The 24681-nt window shown below is 41.1% G+C and overlaps 1 protein-coding gene across 1 annotated transcript in view; it reads left to right on the top strand.

Moving 5' to 3' along the window:
• LOC109929396 (phospholipid-transporting ATPase VD) overlaps positions 1-24681 on the top strand; it is a 144420-nt gene that overhangs the window by 33215 nt on the left and 86524 nt on the right. The window contains exon 4 of the mRNA XM_048600041.1: positions 22773-22977. Coding sequence (XP_048455998.1) covers positions 22773-22977 — 205 coding nt within the window. The remainder of the gene's footprint in view (positions 1-22772; positions 22978-24681) is intronic.

The raw sequence follows: 24681 nt of genomic DNA, 5'->3' as shown, positions 1-24681 counted from the left end.
GGCCCGAAACGTCAGCCTTCCTGCTCCAATGATGCTGCTTGGCCTGCTGTGTTCATCCAGGTCTACACCCTGGTACTCTTTGAAGTGTGGTTCCTATAGCAGTGTTGGAAATACAATAGCTAAGCGATACACAAGTTCCCATAAATCAAAATTTGTAATGACTGGATAACATATTTTTGTGATGTTGACTGAAATAAATAGTGGGCAGGACACCGTACGCGCCTCCCTATTCTTCAAAATCTTTTACATCAGCTTGAGAAGGCAGATGGGACCATGTGTTATCTTTAAGGTTTGATCAGGTTTTAGGCATTGATGGTATAAATACAGAGAGAAAACAGCAACAACAACCGTAAGCTTGTAGAACTTCTCAAGACACTTCACAAACGTGTTATCGAACATACTTGACCACTGTGACAGAACTAATTGACAAATTAGGAGAAATAACCAAAAGCTTTGTAAAAGAGGTAGATTTGAAGGAGAATATTGAGAGAAATGAGAGGTAAGGAAGCAGGGAGGGAATTAGGGAAACCTAGGACCAGGGCAATCGAAGCCCCAGCTGCCAATGGTGAAACAATTAAAACGATGGTCACGTCTGAGACTGGAACTTGAGAAGTGCAGATTATCTTGGAAGGTAGTGGGCTTGTAAGAAAGATGGGCTGCAAAGATGGGAGAGATGAAGACACAGTGGAGAGTTTTGGAAATGAGAATAAAATTGTCCGATTTAGAGTTAAGGAGAATCCAAAGGGATTCTATAAGTACATTAAGGGCAAAAGAGTAACTAGGGAGAGAATAAGGCCCCTTAAAGATCAACTTACCATCTATGTGTGGAACGACAGGAGATGGATGAGATAATAAACTAATATTTGGAGTCAGTATTTACTGTGGAGAAGGATATGGAAGCTGGGGAACTTGGGAAATAAATAGTGATGTCGTGAAAAAGAGTTCATATTATAGAAGAGGAGATACTCGACGTCTTAAAATGCAAAAAGGTTGATAAATCCCCGGACTTGATCAGGTATTTCTTAGAACTTTGTGGGAAGCTAGGGAAGAGATTGCTAGGCTCTTTACTGAGATATTTGTATCATTGGCAGCCATGGATGAGGTGCTGGAAGACTGGAGCTTGGCTAATGTGTTGCCATTGTTTAAGAAAGGTGCGAAGGAAAAGCCAGGGAACTGTAGACCGGTGAGCTTTATTTAAGGGTTACGTTGTTGGAGGGGAGTCTGAAGGACGTTTGAATGTGTTTGGAAATGCAAGGACTGATTGGAGATAGCCAATATGGCTTTGTGCATAGGAAATCATGTCTCACTAACTTGATTACATTTTTTGAAGAGGTAACAAAGAAGATGGACTTCAGCAAAGCATTCATCATGGTTCCACATGGGTAGACTGGTTAGCAAGGGTAGATCACGTGATCTAGAGGGAGCTAGCCAATTAGATACAAAATTGAAGGTAGGAGACAAGGGGTGGTGCTTTTCGGACTGAAGTCCGGTGACCAGCAATGCACCATAGGGATCGGTGTTGGGTCCACTGCTTTTCATTTATATAAATGATTTGGATGTTAATATAGGAGGTACGGTTAGTAAGTTTGCAGATGACACCAAAATAGATGGTCTAGAGGACAGTGAAGGATGTTCTCTAAGAGTACAATAGAACCTTGATCAGATCGGCCAATGGGTCGAGGGGTGGGCAGATGGAGTTTAATTTAGACAAGTGTGAGGTGTTGAATTTTGGTAAGGCAAACCAGGGCAGGGCCTATTCAGATAATGGTAGAGCCCTGGGGAATGTTGCAGAGCATAGAGACGTAGGGCTGCAGGTGCATAGTTCCTTGAAAGTAAAGTCGCAGGTAAACAAAGGTGGTGAAGCGGGTGTATGGCACGCTTACCTTCATTAATCAGAACATTGAGTATAGGAGTTGGGATGTCATGTTGCTGCTGTACTGGACATTGCTTAGGCCACTTTTAGAATACTGCATATAATTCTGGTCACTGTTCTGTAGAAAGGTGTTGTTAAATTTGAGAGAGTGCGGAAATGATTTACAAGGATTTTGGCAGGTCTGAAGGGTTTGAGTTATAGAGAGAGGTTGAATAGGCTGGGGCTTTTTTCCTACTTCGGAGGCTGAGGCGTGACCTCATATAGGTTTAGAAAATCATGAGGGGCATGGATAGGGGCAATAGACAAGGTCATTTTTCTGAGAGTAGGGAAGTTCAAAACTAGAGGGCAAAAGTTTAAGGTGAGAGGGGAAAGGTTTAATAGGTCCTGAGGGGTAACTTTTTCCATGCAGAAGGTGGTATGCTTATGGAATGAGCTGGTAGAAGTGGGTACAGTTAAACATTTTTTTCTCTATTTTCATTTTGTGGAATGTGGGCATTGCTGGCTGGCCAGCATTTCTTGCCCATCTCTAGTTGCCCTTGAGAAGGTGGTGGTGAGCTGCCTTCTTGAACTGCTGCAGTCTTCCTGCAGTGGGTTGACCCACAATGCTGTTAGGGAGGAAACTTCAGGATTTTGATCCTGCGACAGTGAAGGAACGGCGATAGATTTCCAAGTCAGGATGGTGAGTGACTTGGAGGGGAACTTCGAGGTGGTGGGGTTCCCTTCTGTCTCTTGCCCTTGTCCTTCATGATCAAAGTGGTTGTGGGTTTGGAAGGTTCTGTCTGAGGATCTTTGGTGAATTTCTGCAGTGTATCTTGTGAATAGTACACACTGCTGCTACTGAGCGTCGGTGGTGGAGGGAGTGGATGCTTGTGGATGTAGTGCCAATCAAGCGGGCTGCTTTTTCTGGGATGGTGCCAAGCTCCTTGAGCATTGTTGGGGCTGCACTCAACCAAGCAAGTGGGAGTATTCCATCACACTCCTGACTTGTGCCTTGTAGATGGTGGACAGGCTTTGAGGAGTCAGGAGGTGAGTTACTCGCCACAGTATTCCTAGCTTCTGCCTGCTCTCGTAGCCACTCTGTTAATGTGGTGAGTCCAGTTGAGTTCTGGTCAATGGTAACCCCCAGGATGTTGATAGTGGGGGATTCATTGAGGATGGGGATATTTGTAGAGTCTCCCCCTCCAGTGAGTTGTTTAATTGTCCACTACCATTCATGACTGGATGTGGCAGGACTGCAGAGCTTAGATCTGATCCATTGGTTGTGGGATTACTTAGCCCTTTCTATCACTTGCTGCTTTCACTGTTTGGCGTGCAAGTAGTCCTGTTGGTGGCTTCACCAGGTTGATACCTCATCTTCAGGTATGCCTGGTGCTGCTCCTGGCATGCCCTCATGCACTCTTCATTGAACCAGAATTGATCCCTTGGCTCGATGGTAATGGTTGAGTGGGGGATATGCTGGGCCATGAGGTTACAGATTGCGCTGGAGTACAATTCTGTTGCAGTTGATGGCCCACAGCGCCTCATGGCTGCGCAGTCTTGAGTTCCTAGATCTGTGTGAACTCTGTCCATTTAGCACGGTTTTGGTGCCACACAAAACGATATAGGTTGTTCTCAATGTGAAGGCGGACTTCGTCTCCACAAGGACTGTGCAATGGTCACTCTTACCGATACTGTCATGGACAGATGCAACTGCAGCTAGCAGATTAGTAAGGATGAGGTCAAGTGTGTTTTTCCCTCTTGTTGGTTCCCTCGCCACCTGCTGCAGACCCAGTCTAGCAGCTATGGCCTTCAGGACCTGACCAGCTCGATCAGCAGAACTGCTGCCGAGCCACTTTTGGTGGTGGACATTGGACATTGAAATCCCTCACCCACAGCACATTTTCTGCCCTTGCCACCCTCAGTGCTTCCTCTAAGTGTTGTTCAACATTGAGGAGTACTGATTCATCAGCTGAGGGAGGACGATATGTGGTAATTAGCAGGAGGTTTCCTTGCCCATGTTTAACTTGAAGCCATGAGACTTCATGAGGTCCGGAGTCAATGTTGAGGACTCATAGAGCAACACCCCCCCGACAGCATATCGCTGTGCCGCCCCCTCTGCTGGGTCTGTCGTGCCGGTGAGACAGGACATATCCAGGGATGGTGGTTGTGGTGTCTGGGACATTGTCTATAAGGTATGATTCTGAGTGTGTGACTGTCAGGCTGTAGCTTGACTAGTCTGTGAGACAGCTCTCCCAATTTTGGCACTAACCCCCAGATGTTAATGAGGAGGACTTTGCACGGTTGACAGGGCTGTTTCTGCTGTTGTCTTCTCCGGTGCCTAGGTCGATGCCAGGTGATTCATCCAGTTTCATTTCTTTGAGTCTTTGTAGCGATTGGTACATCTGAGTGGTTTGATAGGCCATTTCAGAGGGCAGCTGAGAGTCAACCACATTGCTGTGGGTCTGAAGTCGCATGTAGGCCAGACCAGGTGAGGGTGGCAGATTTCCTCCCCTGAAGGACATTAGTTAACCAGATGGATTTTTCCGACAATCGGCAATGATTTCATGGTGATCAGTTGATTCTTAATTCCAGACTTTTTTTGAGAATCTACTGATCAAAACGCATCTGGATGGGTATATGAATAGGAAAGATTTAGAGGGACATAGACCAGATGCTGGCAAGTGGGACTAGGTCAGATTGGGAAGTCTGGTCAGCATTGATGAGTAGAGCTAAAGGGTCTGTTTCCGTGCTGTATGACTCTAAGTAAATACCAATGTAAGTCAACATGGACATGGCCATTGAGAGAAGTGCTTTCGTGCAAATTAGGCTAAGGGCAACACAGTTTTGGATGACCTCGAGTTTATAGAGTTGGAAGATGAAAGGCTGGCCTGTTTGTGAGACCTTCCTGTGTGCATATTTGGCATTACATCTTTTCTGTGCTGAAAAATATAATTCAGTGTTATAAGGCATTTTGGTTAGCCTGAAGATGTGTTGTATGACATATAATTGTAAACTTTGTTCTTTTGAGCCAAAATCTCAGCACTTCTTCTGTTCTAATCTCTTGCACGTTGTCGATTTCAATCATTCCACTATTCGTGACTGTGCATTCAAATTACTGGTCCTAAGCCCTAGAAATCTTTGCTTAAGCAGTCGAGCGCTGTCCTTTCATAACAGATCTTATGGATCGTCAGATTTTATTTGATAATGGGATTTTACTATGTTAAAGAGCAATAGAAATGAAAGTTCTTTTGTTAATTAAGTTGTTTCGTGAAAGAACCAGATACATCATGTGAATAGCAATCTTACTAAGAAAAATGTAGTTGCTTAACTATTCATTTACCAGCTTGTGGCTTAGGATCTGGAGTATTGTGGAGAAATGTTCTGAAAAAAAGGTGTTGTATTTATTTGTCACAGGTTCATTATCAAAATAAATCAATATTTTGTATTTTGCAATTTCTGGTTGAAGCTGTCACTGGGCGTTACTACCATCTCCTTTTAATTGTGCGAGCAGTTCTGTATTTGGAAGCAACACAGGCTTGGAATTGTTTCAGTTGCAACCAGCTTCTCAAGTTAACTTCGAGTTTGAGTCACAGCAAAGAAGGACAACATGGGGTTAACTTCTCACATGGAATATCTCAAGACAGAAACGTGGTTGAAAGTTACCCGACAGAATGGCTAAGACAAAGCTTAATCTTTTAAACCAAATTTCGTGAATGAAGGGAAACATTTCAATTTAGTTTTTGTTCTTATTTCGGATAACTTTAAGAAATCTTGCTTAAACATTTGTTATAAAACCTTACATAGATTAACTGCCACGGTTACCTACGTTGCAATAGTTGCTATTCACATGTAATCCAATAGTTATTAGGTGCTTTACTGCATTCAGAGGTCATGTAAATGCTATTTTTAAAAAAAATTTCAATGCACCATTTCCAGTTGACTTTAGTGTCTAAAAGAAATTGTATTGTCTGCCCGGATGCTTTCCCTCCTGTATGCTTAATATAAAAAATTCAGTTTTAGTTTACCCTAAGTGCATACCAGCCAACGCTAACTGACTTTTGTAATCTGCATGACTAAAAGAGTATTGATTAAAGTATCGCCACTGGGTGAAAATGTGAAGCTGAGGCCCCAATCAGGTCAGGCATTTTCTTGTTGAATGGTGGAGTATTCTAGACGGACTAAATGGCCTACTCCTAATTAATATGTTTGTATTTCTATAAGGAACTTGTATCAAACCCTTCAGTCGCAACAATTCCTGTCAGATTTTCAGCTGTATATATTTCACGTCTCTCCTGAAGGTTGTCTTTGTGGTACAAACCAACAGCCAATAGACATCATCTAGTGCCATGGCCAAATGGTAGTTTTTTTTTTAAAAATACATAATAGATCATCTATAATAGGTTGAATTTATTGGCCAAGATCTTTCGACCCTGATCAGACAAAAAAAATGCACACTTACCTTTGGTGGAGATCCAGGGTTAGAAGGGTTGGGAGTATGAGGTGATTGGAGTAGCAGATGAATGAGAGATGCTGTGCCAAGTACCTGAGGGAGTAGAGTATCAAATGGGTTGTGCACTGCCAAGTCAATGAAGGGGAACAGGTGGATGGGGTGGTGAGTAAGTGGGTGAGTGCCTAGAGTAGGTAATTAGGTGGGTGCTTAGAGTACTCAGGAGGGGCTGGTGGTTCAGCTTAAATTGGGTTATGAAGGGATTGGGTCCAGAACTTTGCGGAGCCTGGAGTATCGGGTTCAGTGTGGGCTTGGTGAGGATTGGGTCCAGTCCAAAGCTGGAGTGGGATGATGAAGTCAGGTTTAGGTTGAGTTTTGTCTACAGTGGAGTGGATTTGAAGGGGTTACTAAACATGGTTTGGATCAGGTTTATGATTAACCACGATTTACAGTTGGTTTCAATTTCCCCTGGCTAATTACTCAGGTACATGAGCCAGAACACTTTAATGTTTCCAATTTGAACTCTAAATTGGAGACTTTTTCAGAATAATCTAGATGCCAGGCAGATTTCCATGGAAAGTTTTAACTTCCTATACAGTTACAATGTAGACAATGCATTGATATTTCTGCATGTTCCCAGTTCTTCTTCCAGGAAATGATTGGTCTTGTACTATCTGAGATGTGAAAATCTAGGCCATGATATAGACAGGCCTTTCATTGGATTTTGATGGAAAAATAACAAGTTATCCCACAGATTATCAACTTCTACTATTACCTATCCAAATTGGACCCAACGTCTGGTGACCGTGAAAATATGGAAGTTGCGGCTGGAGGTGCAACACCTAGGTATAAAAAAGCAGCACCTTGTAACCCGACTTGTAATTTAAATATATTCAATGTTGTAAAATTCATGTGCTTAACTCATAGGTGTAGAAAAACGTCTCCAAAAACAATTTGTAGCTTAGCCATTCCGATCTTAGATATCCTTTTAATAAGTCTTAATTATTGACAAACAACATCTCTGCCACTGAAAATTAATTTTTGTTGTCTCAATCAGCTTTTAAGTATTGTTGGAGCTTTGAAAACAATTTTTAATTTGTTCTCTCTGATTGTCTTATCTCACAATTCAGTCTTTCTTTATTTCACTCTCTGTACCTTTATAGGACATTGAATGCACTATTCTAACTCTCACTTCCTAATTCAAACTGAACTGCTTATTAACAACTTTCAAACTGATGTGGATAAGGAGAAACCCACTTGCTTGTCCAGTTTACACAGGTCTCAAATGCTATATAAGAGGGTGCTCAATTTATTAGATAATTGGATGACAGCATCTTGTCACTCAAAATCCCACTGAAACTCCGGGGCAAGTGCAAGTTATTGAATAACATTTGCCACTCACAGCTAATTTCAGCCCCTTGTATGTGCCTACATTATCTATTGCTCCTGTAGATTGTGTAGTAATAGGTTTTTTTTCTTTTCAAGCAGACCACACCATTGGTTTATTTTTATAATGTGACTAAATCATCCTCTGATCTCTGCAAATTAATCTTGGGCAAAGATCTGAAGAATAATATGGGAAAATGTGAAACTGTCCATTTTTCAGGAAGAATAAAGATGAAACACGTTACCTAAAGGGTAACATGTTGCAAAGTTCTGAGATGAAGAATGATCTTGGTGTCCTAGCCCATGATTTACAAAATGTTCGTATACAGGTTGTTGTAGGGAGAAATATCAAAGAGGAGTCTGGAGTTCTGCGTTCAGGACAAGCGTCCTTTATTCAGAAACTGAAACAGAAATCGTTGGAAAAGCTCAACAGGTCTGGCAGCATCTAAGGAGGGAAATCAGAGTTAATGCATCGGGTCGACTGACCCCTCTTCAGATCATTTTTTTTTTTGTAATCAAGGTAACCCAATGGTCTCAATGTGGACTTTACCAGTTTCAAAATCGCCTCATCGCATGACCAACCCTCTGTCTCATCCCCGCCTTCTTGACCTGACTCGAGCTGTCTGTCTTCTCTCCCGCCTATCCGCTCCTCCCACCTCACTAACCAATCTCCACCACTGCCTACCTGCACTCACCTATCACCATCCCACCTACCTTCCCCAGCCCCACCCTTCCTCTCTCTCTTTATTTCAGAGCTCCCATTCCCATCCCCCATTTCTGAAGAAGGGTCCCGACCCGCAACGTCAACTTTCCAGCTCTTCTGATGCTGCCTGGCCTGCTGTGTTCCTCCAACTCCACTGTGTGTTCTCCAGCATCGGCAGTTCTTACTATCTCTAACTGTGAGAATCAGTGGGTTTATAGTGGATACTGGTGGCCAGCCTATCCCCAGAAATGGAAACAGATGTCAAGGAAGGGAAGGGAGGAGTCGAAGATAGACTAGGTGAATAAAAACGGAAAGAACCACGGATGCTGTTATTCAGAAGCAAAAACAGAAATTACTGGAAAAACTTAGCAGGTCTGGCAGCATTTGTGGAGAGAAATCAGAGTTAACGTTTCAGTTTGAGTGACCCTCCCTCAGAATAGGGGTGAGGATAGGGTGGAAATTGGAAGTGAAATCGGTTGACTTTTCCAATTCTGGACCTTTATTCAGAGTTCTTTAAGCACAGCATATGGGAGAGCCAAAAGACCATTCTGAATCTGTCTTTCATGTGGGACACAGTTGCCCTCTTAAATACTGCTTAGATCGGAGGAGAGGTCAGTGACAGTCTGGGTTCCCCAACTGAATACAACATTTTTATACCTTTTCATGTTACAATAATTACATGTAAACATAGATGCCATTTTTAGCCACCTCTCCCTAATCTATACATCCAATCTTGTAAACACATGATCAATGATAGTCAATTCTATGGACAAATCTTAGGTCCTCCCATAATCGTATGATATTTACCAGATAACTCCATTATCTGTCTTTGAGATCTTACATTGCAATTTACAGTCATACTCCTTCCGAGACATTTGCTAGCTACATCACATAAATTGCCAATAACCTAAATACTTGCTTATCACTAAGTCTGTCCAAATGAGAGTAGCAGGGGATTGTTCCAAATTTTGTAAGGCAATTTATATTCCCTGCTAACATTATTACAGAAGATTAGAAAGGATATTAATTTTTACCAATTATTATGAAATTTGTAATCACTTTTCCAATATAAAGTTATATAGGTGTAGTTCTTTAACAAGGCTAATAAATTAGGGGCAGCTTCTGTTTCACTCGACCTTGGGAGATCAAGCAAACGGTCCGTCTGACTTGCAGTAACAATCCCCTGCTACTCTCGTGTTATAAATGAGTTTTAAACCAGAGTTTAGTTCTCGAATGAATCGTATACTGCCTCTAAACACTTTCCATCACAGATTTTCTTTTAATAGAAAGCATGTATTCGAATTCCACTAATTTGGGTGAAACTCAACCACTTTACAACTTTACCAAGTCATTAAATGAAACTTGTTAGATTCCACAAATAACTAGGGGACATAGCCACATCTTCACTCTGTATTTTGTAATCTGTATCTGTCACTCTTCCCTTGATCTTTGTATGTAAGAATTTGTTCAAATTATCTACATCTACACCTAAGCTTCAATTGTTTATCTCTTCCCAGTCCTGAGATCTCTTTTACAACCTTCCTTTTCCCCCGTTCTGTGCTAGTGGTCTTTTAGAGGTCATGTTTACACCATTTATTACTTTATCTTCCCTAATGATGCAATGGGCCACTTTTACCAACTACAAACAATTGCTCAAGGAATTCAACTAACCCTTTCACACTAATTTGTTGTTTGCATTTCTAATTTACAATTACCTAAGAAGTTCAGAATACTATAGGATCAGGCATTTCTTCTACTTTTTTACTAAACCACAAACCTGGTACTGTGGCCAAACTAGGCCTTTCAAAAATGACCCTTATTAGAAGGCGTATATGTTTAGAACAGTCTGTTTACCGAAACCCGAGCAAATTCCCTAATGTTTCTTCTCACCAGGACACTTTTATAATCCCCACAGGACCTTTCATTATCTTATCCAGTAATTCTGCTGAAGACCATAAGTCTGGTTATGAACATCTGCTATATGTAGCTGCCAACCCCTCCTGGCCACCGTGTGTCAGCTAAAAAGCCCCAGGCGGCCATCTTGTCAATTTTACTCGTAGGCCACTACAACACAGGTGCAGAAAATATGTAGAAAAGCTAATTGAGTGTTACTGTTTATTGCAAGGGAAATTGAGTACACAAATTGAGTGTAACAGGGCATTGATGAGACTTCTCTGCACAGTATTAGTCTCCTTATTTAAGGAATGGCATAAAAGCATAAGAAGCAGTTCAGAGGAGGTATACTAGACTAAAACCTGGAATGAGTGCATTGCCTTTGAAGGAAGGCTTGGCAGGCCTTGTTCATTGGGATATAGAATAGTGAGAGATGGCTTATTTGAGACATATAAAATCCAGAGGGATCTTGACAAGGTGGGTGTGGAAAGTGTTCCAGACCCACAGCAATGTTGCTAACTCTTAACTGCCTAAATGGATGAGCAAACTGCTTGGTAAGAGCAATTGGGGATGATCAGTAAATGCTGGCCCAGCCAGTGGCATTTATATCCATGAATGAATAAAATGATGTGAAATATTATCAGTGGTAGTTGGAATTTGGAATTATCAGCTCAGCCATGATCTCATTGAATGGTGGAACAGGCTCAAAGGGCCCACTCCTAATTTTGTGTATAAAAATACATGCATTCTTCTGCTGTTGTAGTGTCCAGATTATGAATTAAATATTAATAAATTGCATATTTCACAATTACATGAAATTTATCCATTTAATTAACTTTTGTGATTTTTAATGCTTTAATTAAAGTTTCTGCTTGAGGATTTCAATATTTCTGAAGAGCATGGATTTAGACTTGCTACTTTTGCCTAGGCCTGTGCTTCCATGTGCTGAAGATAGATAATACAATAACTTTTGGTGGGTACCAATTTCCTCAGTACTTTCTAATCAGTTGCTTTGATACTTTTCCCCAGGTCTCTGCTTAATAGCTTTTGCTCAAATAATACTAAAAGCACAAGGGCACTTTTCAGTACCTCTAAACAAATAGCAAATATGTTTTAAAGAGCCTGTGTAAGAGGAGAAATACTTGTACCAAATACATACCATTGGATAGGCACAGTTTGATTTGTGATAGTCAGCATGGATTTGTGAGGGGTAGATCATGCCTCACAAACCTTATTGAATTCTTTGAAGAGATGACCAAACACGTGGATGAAGGTAGAGCAGTGGATGTGGTTTACATGGATTTAAGTAAGGCGTTTGATAAGGTTCCCCATTGTAGGCACACGCAGAAAGTAAGGAGGCATGGGATAGGGGGAAATCTGGCAGATTGGATTCAGAATTGGCTGACCCTTAGAAGACAAAGGGTGGTAGTGGCTGGAAAATATTCAACATGATGCTCAGTTACGAGTGGTGTACCACAATGATCTGTTCTGGGTCCTCTTCTACTTGTGATTTTTGTAAATGATTTGAATGAAGGAGTGGAAGGGTGGATTAGTAAGTTTGCGGACGATACAAAGGTGGGTCGAGTTGTGGATAGTGCGGAGGGCTGTTCTAGGTTACAAAGGGCCGTTGATAGGATACAGAGCTGGGCTGAGAAGTGGCAGATGGAGTTTAACCCTGAAAAGTGTGAGGTGATTCATTTTGGAAGGACAAACTTGAAAGCAGAATACAGGGTTAACGGAAAGATTCTTGACAGTGTGGAGGAGCAGAGGGATCTTGGGGTTCTTGTCCACAGTTCCGTGAAACCTGCCACCCAGGTGGATAGAGTTGTTTAGAAGGCGTATGGTGTGTTAGCTGTCATTAATAGAGGGATTGAGTTCAAGAGCTGTGAAGCTATGCTCCAGCCAAACAAAAGCCTGGTTCGGCTACATCTGGAGTATTGTGTCCACTTCTGGTCACCTCATTACAGGAAAGATGTGGAAGTGTTGGAAAAGGTGCAGAGGAGATTTACCAGGATGTTGCCTGGAATGGAGGGACGGTCTTACGAGGAAAGGTTGAGAGAGCTAGGGCGTTTCTCTTTAGAACGACGAAGGATGAGAGGTGGCTTGATAGAGGTGTACAAAATGATCAGAGGTATAGATAGAGTAGACAGCCAGAGACTTTTTCCTATGGTGGAGGTAGCTATTATGAGAGGGCATAGTTTTAAAGTGAGTGGAGGTAGATATAGGAGAGATGTCAGAAGAAGATTCTTTACTCAGAGTGGTAGGGGCGTGGAATGCATTGCAGGAGAGCGTAGTGGAGTTGGCTTCATTAGGGGCATTTAAGCAGCTATTAGATAGGCATATGGATGATAGTATAAGGTAGGGGTGGAGGATAGATAGACCTTAGGTTAGGGTAAAAGTTCGGCACAATATCGTGGGCCAGGGGGCCTGTACTGTGCTGTACTGTTCTATGTTCTGTACCAGTGTTCTATGTATTTAGAAAATTAAGCTGACCAAAGTGGGAAGAAAAAGGTGCTGAAGGTCTTTTTCATGAAAATGATCCCTTTCGGAAAACGTCGAGTTTTGAAGCCAGCAAATTGTCCCCACTTCATTTTGTTGTCCGTTAGAAATACTTAACGCTGGTTGATGACATGTCCAATTCCAAAGTTCCATTTCTTACTTGGAAAGGTAAAGGAGAAGACATATAATTTGTTTCTTCACTCTAACTTAATATTTTCAAAAGCAGAATCTTTTAAATAAATAGGAGAGATCTTACTAGGGATGCAGAGAGTAGAGGAGTTTAGGTCATGATCAGATCAGCCATGATCCTTTTCAATGGCGAAGCAGAACAGAGAGGCTGATTGGCATAGTCCTGCTTCTAATTCATATGTTCACGTATAGACCATAAAGAGAGATAGAAAGGGAGGAAAAGGAGAGACACTGAAGCACAGATCTTTGGAAGAGTACATAAAAGAGTAATTTATTAGAGTAGGGGCTTAGAAGCGAGAAAGAAGACTGGCAATGAAATCGATGGTGTCATGTAATTATTGTACAAGAAGTTTATGTAGTAACTTTCCACTATAAATATGGGCCAGAAAATTGTTAATTTGAATATTAAAAATTATTAAATTTTTCACTCTAAACTAAAAATTAAATTAACTTGTTAAATTAGTCTCCAGCCTGTGACCCTACTTCACCAATAAGCTACTTTTGGTTTAACTCCTCATGTGCAAAGAAAGATCAGTTATTACATAAAGACTGACTTTATGCTCCTAGTAACACCTAAGTTATGTCGTTTTCGCTGGGACCAACTATGTCAGCAGAGAACAGAGATTGAATGTGAGATTTCTAATCTTTATATACCTTCGTATTACACCCTTTGACACTAGTTGTGAACTTTGACACTAGTAGTTGGGTGCTTCTCCATGTTTAGTAACTTTAGCAATAATATTTATTTGAAACTCTTTGTGTTGCTTTTGTATGATCTTAATTATTCTTAATGAAATATGAAATTGTCCAAATAATGAACCTTTGTAACACTGAAGTAAAACATTACCAATCATTCAGTAATACCCAAGTTTGAATGTCTTCATCAAAATGAATGCTGTTTCCAGAGAACTTTAAATGACTGTAGATTTTTTTTGAGTTGCAGCTGGTATCTTGTTTTGTACTGATAAAAATTTACAAGTCTTTTGTGCAAGTACAGAACCAAGTTTTAGAGTCATAAATGTCTACAGCACAGAAAAAGGCCCTTCAGCCCATTGAGTCTGTGCATGTCAAAGACAGCCATCTAACTATTCTAATCCCATTTTCTTGACCCACAACCTTGTGTGCCTTCGCATGACAAGCCTACATCTAAATACTTCTTAAATGTTATGTGGGCTACTCCCTCTACCACCCTGACAGGCAAAAAGTTACAGATTCCAGTATACTGAGCGAAAAACCTTTTCCTCACATCCCATCTAAACCTCCTGCCCCTTACCTTAAATCTTTGCCCCTATCATTGATCAAAAGTTCTTTCCTGTCTATTTCTATTTATTTTGTTTATTACATTTACAGAGCTTGGTAATGGTCAAATGGTGTATTATTTCAGGAATTTTGTATCCTGCCCTCGGACCAATTCTCTGGTATGTTCATTTCTTTAAGTCCATGACTCACATGGCACTCTTTCCAAAACAAAATCTACATGCAATCTGTAACCAAGTGTTTTAATTGTTAAACAGCTAGACCTTAATTGCATTTTAGAACGTCAGACATGAGTTATCAAAAATGGAATCTGTTCTGATTTGCGGCACAAATGGAAAATCAGATTAATTAATTTCTATTCCCTAAATGTTTTCCTGCTAACATAGATCTACTTGGCCCACTACTTTCCAGGAATCAGGCCTTACCAGTGCTTCCTTTCCCATTGGACTAGAAACACACTGCTGTAGAAAAGTCTCTAAATGCACTCTAGTAGTCCCCTCTCCCCTCCGTTTACGCTACTGCTATTATTACAATCTATATTGAGATAAAGTCGACCACTATAAGATACTCTCTCGTTTTTGTAACGTCCTGTATTTCCTTCCAAACTTGATTCTCTGTGTCCTTCCCCATTTATTGTGGCCTCTAGTCTACAATAAGCAATATAATTGTTTCTTTTTGTTTCTTAGCTTTTGCCAAATTGATTCTGTCCTTGAATCCCCTAGGACATCTGCTTTCTCATATCTCCAATTCCCCCTTAATCAATACTGGCACCCCTGTTCTATTTCCCTTTTTAGTCTTACCTGATCATATTATATCCAGGAATGTTTAATTCCTAGTCTTGTCCTTCCTTTAGTCAGGTCTCTGTTATAGCAACAACATCATATATTCAATAGCAATCTGTGCCTATAACTCACCAATCTTATTTATGATACTCTGCATTCACATACCTGCATGGTGACTCTGACTTAAACTTTAGTACTTTGTCCCTTACTCAAATATTAATCCACTAATCTCTACTCCAGTACAATCTATCTCTTTCAGTATCTTGTGCTTTTTGGTTTTGCCATCTAATATTATCTCCTGCTTCCCAAACCCCTGCCTGGCGATGGCCTATTGGTATTATCGCTAGACTATTAATCCAGAGACCCAGGTAATGTTCTGGGGTAATGGGTTCGAAACCTGCTGTGGCAGATGGTGGAATTTGAATTCAATAATAATTTGGAATTAAGAATCTAATGATGACCATGAAACCATTGCCGATTGTGAGAAAAAACCCATCTGGTTCACTAACATCTTTTAGGGAAGGAAATCTGCCATCCTTACCTGGCCTGGCCTACATGTGACTCCAGACCCACAGCACTGTGGTTGACTCTTAACTGCCCTCTGGGCAATTAGGGATGGGCAATAAATGCTGGTCCAGCAATCCCTGTCAATGTCCACGTTTCTGTGCTCATGCTAATGCGAAAATCAATCATTTTTATGCATAAAGTAGTTTTACTCATTGAGTCTGAGCTGGTTCATTCAAAGAGCTATCCAGTTAGCCCCACTCCTGTACTTGTTCACTATTTTCCTGCAATATCTTTCCTTCAAATATTTATCTGATTCCCATTTGAAAAATTCTATTGAATTTGAATCCATTCTTTAAGGTGATACATCTCAAATACCATCCACTCGATGCTTCTGTATGATTTTTCACATCTTGTCAATCACCATAATTATATGTTCTCTGATCATCGATCCTTCACCCATTGGGATCAATTTCTCTTCATTTATTCAATCTAAACTCTTCTTGATCCTCCACCAAATCTCCTCCTCGCCATCTCTGCTTTAAGGAAGAAATATAATTTTTCAGTTTATTTACATAACTATGATCCATCTCTGAAATTGTTCGATAGTTCTGTTCTGTATGCTCTGCAAAGTGTCCAAGGCCCTCTTAACATATGATGCTCAAAATTTAAATCCTTCATCTCAGGCCAAACTTACGTTAACCATAGAATAAATACAGAAAGTGCTGGAAATACTCAGCAATCAGACAGTGTCTGTGGAGAGAGAAACAAAGTTGATGTTTCAGTTTGATGGCATTTCAAGACAGGATCCCATATACTTTTAAACTGCCTAGACACCTTCAAATATTTGTATATCAACATCTCTGTCTCTCACTTCTTGCATCTATGTTTAAAATATTACAATTTAGTAAGTGAGATAGCAAGAACTGCAGATACTGGAGTCAGAGACAAGACAGTATGGAGCTGGAGGAACACAGCAGGCCAGGCAGTATCAGAGGAGCAGGAAAGTTTATGTTTCAGGTCAGGATCCTTCTTCAGAAATGGGGAGGGGGAAGGGAGCTGGGAAATAAATAGAGAGGAGGGTGGGGCTGGGGAAAATAGATTGAATGGTAATAGGTAAATGCAGATAGGGACTGGTGGGGATTGGTCAGTGGGATGAGTTGGGCAGATAGGCGGAGAGAAGATGGACAGGTTGTGTCAGGTCAAGGAGAGGGGGATGAGAAGGAGCGTTGGTCATGGTATGGGTCTGGGAGTAGGAGATTTTAAAACTGGTAAATTCCATTTTTAGGCCATCGGACTGTAGGCTCCTGAGGCGGAATATGAGGTGTTGCTCCTCCTGTTTGCGGGTGGTGTCATTGTGACACTGAAGGAGGCCCAGGATGAACATGTCACCCAGGGAGTTGGAGGGGTTGTTAAAATGGTTGGTCACTGGAAGGTGTTGTCGTATGTCGCGTACAGAGTGCAGATGCTCCATGAAATGGTCTCCGAGTCTACGCTTGGTCTCACCAATAAGAGGATGCATTAGACCAAGTCGACGGATGTGCAAGTGAAACCCTGTCTGACATGAAAAGTTTGTTTTTATGCCTTGAATAGAGGTGAGGGGAGAGGTGTAGGGGCAGGTGTAGCACTACCTGCAGTTGCAGGGAAAGGTGCTGGGTGTGGTGGGGTTAGTGGGGAGTGTGGAGCAGACGAGGGAGTCGCGGAGAGAGTGGTCCCTACAAAAGGCAGATGGGGCGGGGAGGGAAATATATCTTTGATTATGGAGTCGGATTGTAGGTGGCGGAGAATGTTACGCTGGATACAAAGGTTGGTGGGGTGATATGCGAGGACAAGGGGGTTCTGTCTTTATTTTTGTTGGGAGGAGGGAATGTGAGGGCAGAAGTTCAGGAAATGCAAAAGAAATGTTTGAGGACATTTTTAATTACCCAAGGGGGAAGTTATGGTCCTTGAAATAGGAGGACATCTGGGATGTTTGCGAGTGGAATGCCCCATCTTGGGAGCAGACGTGGTGGAGGTGGAGGAATTGGGAGTAGGCGATCGCATTCTTGCAGGAAGATGGGTGAGAGGAAGTGTAGTCCAGGTAGCTGTGGGAGTTGGTGGGCTTGAAATAGCCGTCAGTTTCGAGACGGTCACCAGAGATGGAGACAAAGAGGTCCAGGAAGGAGAGAGAGGTATTTGAGAAGGTCCAGGTGAATTTGAGGTTGGGGTGAAAATTGTTAGTAAAGTTAATGAACTGTTCAAGCTCCTCGTGTGAACACAAGGCAGCGCCGATACAGTCCTCGATGTAGCGGAGGAAGAGGTGGGGGATAGTGTCAGTGTAACAGCGGAAAAGGGACTGTTCCATGTATCCTATGAAGAGGCAGGCATAGCTTGGGCCCATGCCGGTGCCCATGGCCACCCCCTTCATCTGTAGGAAGTGGGAGGATTTAAAGGAGAAGTTGTTAAGGGTAAGGATGAGTTCGGTTAAGCAGATGAGGGTGTCAGTGGAGGAGGACCGGTTGGGCCTGCGGGAGAGGAAGAAGCGGAGGGCTTTTAGGCCATCTGCATGGGGGATACAGGTGTACAGGGATTGAATGTCCATAGTGAAGATGTATGTTAGTAGGTATTGTGCAAAAATATGTCTTCAAATCTTTGTCTTCAAGTCTTTGAACCGTGGCCTGCCTATCACTGTATTGCAAACAGCTCCTTTGTATCTTCACTTCATTTTAGTTTTATTTTGTGCATATCACATCTGGTGAACCCATAGGAAACCTTTGAGGACGTCTTGAGGACTCTGGTGAGCTGCCTGAGTAAATGTCTGGCAAAAGTCAGGAGCCTACTACTTCTGATCACAGCATTGATCCAAGGACCTTATGGGGACGCAGTGTCCAAATGCAGCTTTAGAGATAACAACTTGGACTTGGATCAGTTCTTTGTAATGCGTGTGAATTACACAACTGTGGGGAATACATACAATGTAGAAAGTATGAGATATGATATACAGCACAGGGAAAGGATTATTAGTGACAAAATATCGTTTGCAAAAGGGAACTTTGTTTTTTCAGTGTTCATCATTTGCATTCCAGTATTTTCAAAATTGTTAAGGTTACTATTCTGGATTTGATAGCAAATTGTTTATTTTACCAGTGTATGTATGTGTGTAGCTAAATCTTTCATGCATCTTTCTGCATGCAATCCCTTGAAGAAATGCATTTATTTTTTATGTGTGAAATATAGCTGCAACCTGTGAGATATCATGCCTTATATCACTATTAAATCTATTTATAGTAGTTGGTACCACTAGTAGATATCTTCACTGCAGGCAGAGGTGAGCTTGCAAGATGGATAAAAAACTGGCTCAGTCATAGAAGACAGAGGGTAGCAGTGGAAGGGTGCGTTTCTGAATGGAGGGCTGTGACTAGTGGCGTTCCTTAAGGATCAGTGTTGGGACGTTTGCTGTTTGTAATATATATAAATGCTTTGGAGGAAAATGTAACTGGTCTGATTGGTAAGTTTGCTGATGACACAAAGGTTGGTGGAATTGCGGATAGCGATGAGGACCGTCAAAGGATACAGCAGGATATAGATCGGTTGGTGACTTGGGCAGAGAGATGGCAGATAGAGTTTAATCCGGAAAAATGTGAGGCAGTGTATTTTGGAAGGTCTAATCCAGATGGAAGATATACAGTAAATGGCAGAACCCTTAAGAGTACTGATAGGCAGAGAGATCTGGGTGTACAGGTACAAAGGTCACTGAAAGTGGCAACGCAGGTGGAGAAAGTTGTCAACAAGGCATATGGCATGCTTGCCTTCATCGGCCAGGGCATTGAGTTTAAAAATTGGCAGGTAATGTTGCAGCTTTATAGAACCTTACTTAGGCCGCATTTGGAATGTTGTGTTCAATTCCGGTTGCCACACTACCAGAAGGATGTGCTGGCTTTGGAGAGGGTACAGAAAAGATTTACCAGGATGTTGCCTGGTATGGAGGGCATTAGCTGTGAGGATAGTTTGGAGAAACTTGGGTTGTTCTCACTGGAACAACAGAGGTTCAGGGGCGACCTGATCGAGGTCTACAAGATTATGAAGGGCATGGACAGAGTGGACAGTCTGAAGCTTTTTCCCAGGGTGGAAGAGTCAGTTACTAGGGGACATAGGTTTAAGGTGTGCAGGGCAAGGTTTAATGGTAATGTACGAGGCAAGTTTTTTTTACAGAGGGTGGTGGGTGCCTGGAACTTGCTGATGGGGTCGTAGTGGAAGCAGATACGACAGTGACTTTCAAAAGGGCATCTTGACAAATACATGAATAAGATGGGAATAGAGGGATATGGTCCCCAGAAGGGTAAGGGGGTTTTAGTTAAGATGGGCAGCGTGTCAGTGCAGGCTTGGAGGGCCAAAGGGCCTGTTTCTGTGCTGAAACTTTCTTTGTTCTAACACAGTGCACCGTGCAATAGAGAATGTTTGCAATTTATTGTGCAAGAGGTGTATAGCAAAAAATACAAACATATGGACATTTTACGGTGTCAGAAATGAAGACCAGAATCTTTTTGATCACCAAATAAATGAGCAGGTTGGCAACTTTGTATAGTTTTTAAAATAAATATTTACGGCTTCATCCCAGTCCTGCCAATCTTTGTCAGCAAACCATTTCCTTTTATCTCTTCTTTCAACAGACTAGAATTGCCTTCCTTGACTCTGATAAAATTCTCTGTTTCTGGCTTGAGCTTAGGATTCAGTTTAGTTTTATATCAGTTAGGATGAATATTTACAGAATATTGCTCTGGTCAGAACTGGAGTATTGTGCCCACTTGTATGATGTTGGTTTGCAGTATGTTGTTATTATTTGAGAATTTTGATCTGAAAATGGAAGAAAAATAAAATTCAGTTTTCAATTCTATGAAGGCCACTAGGTACTAAGTGACTTGATAAACTACCTGGGTTTATTTGTTGAAATGTTTACAAAGTTGAATATTTATGGCATAAAGAAGGACTGCCCTGAGCCACAATCCCATTTCTGTTGAGAAGAACAGTTTCATACCAGCAGAAGAGCAGTTTAGTTTGTGGCAGTTTAGATATTTAGAATTGACAAGAAGGCAAAGCTGTCAGAACTGGAAGGTAGAGTAAGCAATTGTCAAGTTGAAATCCGATGTTTACCTCATTGGGGTTGAATTACTGTGAAGAGCATTACTGGGGCAAATCAGGTAGAATATTACTTTACATGTACTTACTTTTTATGTACAGATGTTTCTAAATTTTCTTGGTTACGGAAAAGAAAAGAAGAAAGTTATGTTCTTTTGCTAAAAGAACTTTGGCGAACTAGCGTGAATATGTTCTGTAACCTGAAACCATAGTAATCAAATTATAAAATAAAACTTGTGATCTATCAAAACAGGTTTCATTTTGAGGTCTGACTCACACAGTCAGCTGGGATCATAACTGGAGGTGTTAGAAAGGGTGAGAAAGTATAGCCTCCCTTGAGGCAAAATGGTTGAGGGGAGATTTGATAGAAGTGTTGAAAATCATGAAAGATAAAGGGAAATTATTCCCATTGGCAGATAGATCAAGAACCAGCGGACAGTATTGTAAAGTGTAAGGCAAAATAATCAACAAGGACATGAGGAAAAGCCTTTTCACACAGCAAGTGGTTGGGATTTGGAGTACACTGCCCGAGAGTATGGTGGACACAAATTCATTTGTGGCATTCAAAAGAAAATTGGAAATTGAAAATTGTAAAACTAGACAGAAAGTGGATGAGTGGGATTTGCCGAGTTGCACTTCAACTGATTCACATGGGCACTACGGACCTAATTGTTACCTTCAGTGCTGTCACCATTCTATCACAGAAAGGAGGCTACTTGACCTCATCACGTCTGCACTGGCTGTCTAAATCAACATCATGACTCCATGCCATTGTTCTGCCTTTTCCCGATAACCTTGCACATTGTTTCTGTTTTAATTAATCAACCAGTGTTCTCTTGAATGCCTAAGTTGAACATACATCCTCCGTACTTGCAGATAATGCATTCCAGGCCTGAACCACCACAAATCCTACTATTCTACTTTGTCCCAGTTCTCCAAATGTTTCAATTTTCAATTTTCAATTTTCAATTTCCGATTTTCTTCTGAAAGCCAAAATGCTTTTTTTCTCACATTTGCTTCTTTTTGAAGTCACTTTAAGTACATGCTGTCTTGTTTATGAACCTTTACATGCAGAACAAGTTCTCCCTGTCTACTCTATCCAATCTCCTTTTCGAAAGCATTTATCAGATCTCCTCTTAGCCTTGCTCTGTTTGTGGAGATGGGTACCAATGTCTCCAATCTATTCTAATAACTGAAGTTTTCATCCCTGGAGCCATTCTTCTAAATCTCTTCTTCAGAGAAGAATGATCACTCATTGTCAACTTGTGCTATTTGAAGAGTGATTCACTTCTTTGTTTCAAATGGAATGATGTAGAACAGACGGACCAAGGCGTGCAGGTACATAATTCTTTGAAGTTTACGTCACACATGGACAGGGCAGTTAAAAAAGTGTCTGGCACGCTTGCCTTCATTGCTCAGTCCTTTGAGTATAGGAGTTGGGAAGTCATGTTGAGGTTGTACAGGACATTGGTGAGGCCTCCTCTGGAATACTGTGTCCAGTTCTGGTTGCCCACTTATAGGAAGGATATTATTAAGCTGAAGAGGGTTAAGCAGAGATTTACCAGGATGTTTCCCGGTATGGAAGGTTTGAGTTATAAAGACAGGCTGGATATGCTAGGACTTTCTTCACTGGAGCGTTTGAGGTTGACAGGCGAAGTGATAGAAGTTTATAAAATAATGAGGGGTATAGATCGAGTTAATGGTAGTTGTCTTTTTCCTGGGATTAGGAATTTCAAGGCTAGGGGACACATTTTTAAGGTGAGAGGAGAGAGATTTAAAAAAGACATTGGAGGGAAATATTTTACACAGAGGGTGATTTGTGTTTGGAATGAACTTCCTGAGGAAGTGTTGGATGTGGGTATGATTACAATTTTTAAAAGACATAAGTAGGTGAATAGGAAAGGTTTGGAGAGATATGGGCTAGGAGCAGCCAGGTGGGGCTAGTTTGGTTTGGGATTATGTTCGGCATGGACTGGTTGGACGGAAGGTTATTTCTGTGCTGTATGACTCTATGCATCATTTTCTGGTGCTATTAAAACATGATTCATGCTGATATATGTAGTGGATCGTAAGTGAAATTGGTAATTGTAATTCAGATCTCTGCAGACCTGCTTTGTTGGTGAGATGTGATGTTTTTCATTCTAGACACAAAAAAAAGTACCTTGTTAAATGGTGGAAAGAAGTTCACGTAGGGGATTTCATTCGATTGTCTTGCAACGAGATCATCCCTGCAGATATGGTGCTGCTGTATTCCACTGATGTTGATGGGATCTGCCACATTGAAACCTCCAATCTGGATGGAGAAACCAACCTGAAGCAGAGACAGGTTGTTAAGGGATTCACAAACCTGGTGAGATATATCTTTTGGGAATAAAGGCCAGCAATAAATGAACTACAGCTTTTGTGATAATTCCTACTATGTGTACTGCTAATTCTGCAATTGTTAGTCACAATAACCAAATATTTTGCTTATCTGTAAATATTTAGTATTGGGAATATGTGCATGATTATGAATTAAGTCAGTAAAGACTTAATGGTAGGGAATTTAGCCTTAACCAATCAAGATTTTAAAAATATCTCCTTATTAATTGCAGGTCTAGTTATAAGGATTAAGTCTATAATCCTCCATTCCAGAAGAGAGCTTCACCCACAGAAGGCACAGATCACAGTGTAGCCCTGCCAAACATATAAAATAGGAGCAAAAATAGACCATTTGGCCCCTCAAAACTGCTCTGTCATTCAGTAAGATCATAGCTAATCTATGTGTGCTTTGAACTCCACAATCTCATCAACCCCATTAACCTTAAATTCTTATTAGGCAAGAGAATCAATCTACTTCTGCCTTAAAAATATTTAATGACCTCTCTTCCACAGACATCTGAAGCATAGAGTTCAAAATCTGCTAAAACCTCAAAGAAAAAGCATCACCATTTTTATCCCAAAAAGGCACTCCTAATTACAAAACAGTTCCCCCTAATGCTGAAATCGCCCCAAGCGGGAACTTCCTTTCCACATGCATCTTATCAAAACCATTCTATATCTTATAAACTTCAATCAAGTTACCCGTCATTTTCTTAACTCCAGTGGGAACAAACCCAGCTATTCCTACCTAACCTCAAAAGACAACCAGTTATCTATCTTTTAAGCCTTGTCTAAAAAGTATCCCCAATCCATATATATACTACCTTAATACGGAGATCAAGGCCACAGTATTCAAGGCATGGACTCAATAATACGGCTTTTATAGTATAACATTTTTTTATTCTTATGTTCAACTGTGCTTTTAATAAAAGTTAGCATCCCATTGGCATTCCTGACTATGTGCTGCACATGCATACTATGTTTTCGTAACACTTGAATGGGAACACCTAAACTTCACTGCAGCTCAACATTTCACAGCCATTCCCCATTTAAGCAACGCTCTGCTTTGTTTTATTTTTCCTGTCAAAGTAAACAATTTCAATTTTCTGAATTTACCCTGCTTCAGCCATATGTTTGCTCACCCACTCAATCCATCCTTACCTGTCTACAACCTCCTTATGTTGTCTTCACAGCAAAGTTTCCTACTCATCTTTTTGTCGTCTGCAAATTTAGTCACCACACCTCAATTCCCTCATAAGTTATTGATCTAAATTGTACAGGTTGAGAGCCGAGCAGAGATTTGCATAAGACTCCAGTCATCTTTTGCTGCCAATCAGATGTAGTCCCATTTATATGTACTCTTCGTTTTCAGCTAGCTAACTAGCCTCTATCCATGCTAATCTGTTACAATCTATACCAAGAGCTTTTATTTTCTGTGATAGCCTTTTTTATGACACCTTATCAAATGCCTTCTGGACATTCACGTGCAGTATGTCTACAGGCTTCCAATTATCCACAACGTATATTACTCCAATAAATTGGTTAACATAGAATCATTCAGTTACACAGCATGGAAACAGACCCTTCGATCCAACTTGTCCAAATCGACCAGATATTGGAAACTGATCTAATCCCATTTGCCAGCATTTGACCACTACCTTCTACCACCACCACCACCCTGCACCTCTCCCCA

Source organism: Rhincodon typus, chromosome 1, assembly GCF_021869965.1.
Source record: "Rhincodon typus isolate 14 chromosome 1, sRhiTyp1.1, whole genome shotgun sequence".
Lineage (NCBI taxonomy): Eukaryota > Metazoa > Chordata > Chondrichthyes > Orectolobiformes > Rhincodontidae > Rhincodon > Rhincodon typus.
The sequence above is the reverse complement of the archived record's forward strand: the minus strand, read 5'-3'. Positions and strand labels throughout refer to the sequence as shown.